The sequence below is a fragment of the Capsicum annuum genome, unplaced genomic scaffold, assembly GCF_002878395.1.
Source record: "Capsicum annuum cultivar UCD-10X-F1 unplaced genomic scaffold, UCD10Xv1.1 ctg35134, whole genome shotgun sequence".
Taxonomy (NCBI): Eukaryota; Viridiplantae; Streptophyta; class Magnoliopsida; order Solanales; family Solanaceae; genus Capsicum; species Capsicum annuum.
In genome coordinates, this window is record NW_025842029.1 from 1 (window position 1) to 2,181 (window position 2,181).

At 30.3% G+C, this 2,181-nt stretch overlaps 1 protein-coding gene across 1 annotated transcript; it reads left to right on the forward strand.

Annotated features, from left to right (window-relative positions):
• Positions 1 to 1,865: 1,865 nt before the first annotated feature.
• LOC124891422 lies at positions 1,866 to 2,181 on the forward strand (the record flags this gene model as incomplete). Its single annotated transcript, XM_047403152.1, is given in 1 exon segment — positions 1,866 to 2,181. A coding segment is annotated over 1 exon segment (193 nt), but the record flags the coding sequence as incomplete, so codon positions are not given.

Here is a 2,181-nt window from a genome sequence, read left to right on the forward strand (position 1 = left end):
TTTTTGGAAATTTTTATATCGTTGGAAAGCTTATTCAATAACCTTCGTATGGAACCATCGACGGGCAAATTCCGGTATAAATAAAGTCGATTCCTATACACATATAATCAAACTATACACTTGAAACCATCTCAAAATAATCAATACTCATACTTAAACTCATATATACCTAACTTATGATCAATACATATACTCCAACACGTATAACCATGGCTAATGCACATAATTAAGTACGGGGTGTTACAAGGGTAAAATTTTTATGCAAGTTAAAAGTATTAATTAAGCAATAGTTAATAGGTTCATGAACAAAAATTGTCTTTCTTTCAAGTTTCAAGAACCTAAAACGTAAATAAATTTACAATTGTTAATGCATTTGTAACTCAAGATGCATTTGTTTCAATTGTAATTTCATATTCATTTTCTTTGTAACTCAAAATACATTTATTTCAATATTAATTGAAACATAGAAAACTTTTAATCGATGTACTTATTTCAAAAAATTGATTGAAACATAAATTTCAGTAATAACAAATTGAACAGCTTCACACTTCCAACTCATTGACCAGGTGATCAGCAATCTTTTGATTTTGTTATCAAAGAAAGTCCAGCAATACAGACTGGGTCTTTGCCTCTTTGGGTCCCCCAATTTGATCAGTTTTTGGTTTTGTGCTATGTATATGCCAAACCAGTACCAGTGAGAGGGACAAATGGTTGGACAATAGCAGGTGGCTTGCTGCACAATGGCAATGAAAATACACGCATAGGCGTATGCTTAAACCACGGGAAACAAAACACGTTTCACCGTTACACAACTTTCTTTCCTTTTGTAAATATGAGCCCGATGCACTATTTGGGGTTCACGCAAAATTTACAGAAGAGTTGCATTCCTAAAAAGTGTGACGTCGATACCATATTTTGATGTATTATTTTATTATTCTGGTTATAAAAAGAAAATGTATGCTTGTTTCATTTTATGTGATAAATTTTATTTTTAATTTATCACAAAAATAATATCTACATTATTTGGAAGTTATAAAATTTTAGCAGCATTTTCTTCCCCTTACTAGTATAAAATTTGTTGAAACACACCTGATTTACAAATTTATTTACTTTAATAAAAAGAAAAAAATATGTAAAATTCTCACTCCACGCGTTTAAACAATTGCTCCAATACGGAGTAATCTACTACACAATATTTTTTATTATATAAAAAAAGAAATGAACTTCCCAAATTATGTATCTGATTTTTGCCTATGTATCTTAACGAATAATATAAGTATTTTGTGTCCATACTTACTAGTGATATTATTCAAAATAAATAAATGTGTACACAATAATAAATATAATGAGGATCATGCAAAATAATGTTTCATCATTGTTCGATGTTACAATGAGAACTTACATTGGTTCAATTTTTACCTGTCACCTTTCAACAATTTTTCATTAAACCTTTTCTATACTTTATTAATTAATTTTTAAAATATAGGGTTTGTGATACATATCTAAAGTATGTTTCTTGTTTTTTTGACGAATTACCAATCAAGCGAAAATTTAGATAGTTAAATAATTAAATTATTAAGAAGCTATTTGATAGGGGAATAAGGAATAATTAATTTTGAAATTAATTTTAAGATAAATTTATTTCATGATTGATTGTAATAAAATTTATGGATATTTTAAAATTAATTATTTTGAGATTGTAATGTTATTTTATTTTTGATAACTAATTTAGAAATTAGTAATGAGCGAAGGAAGTTAGGGAAGGAAAATAAGGGAAACTTCCTTGCCACTCTTTCCACTTATTCCAATTTTTTCTTGGGAAAACGGTTTCCAAATTATAACCTCTTTCCCCCCACTATAAATATACCTTCTTCTTTTCTTCCTAGTCAAGCTTTAACATTGCTTTAACTCCTTACAATAAACCAATCGACAAAGCAATCCTCTCTCTCTCTTTTTCCCAAAAAGAAGAATAAAGAAAAGCAACAAAGATGATGATGATGTCAATTTTCAGTTCGTTTGATGTTCTCTCCGCTGAGATTTTCGGCCAAAAGCTCACCCGCTCTTGGCCACCGGCCACTTCCGACAACAAACAACAACCAGGTATGGGCCCTACTGTATCAGATCGCAAGACCGCTGCGGTTTCTCTGCCGTCTACTTCTTCTACTGGTGGACTGAACAAGG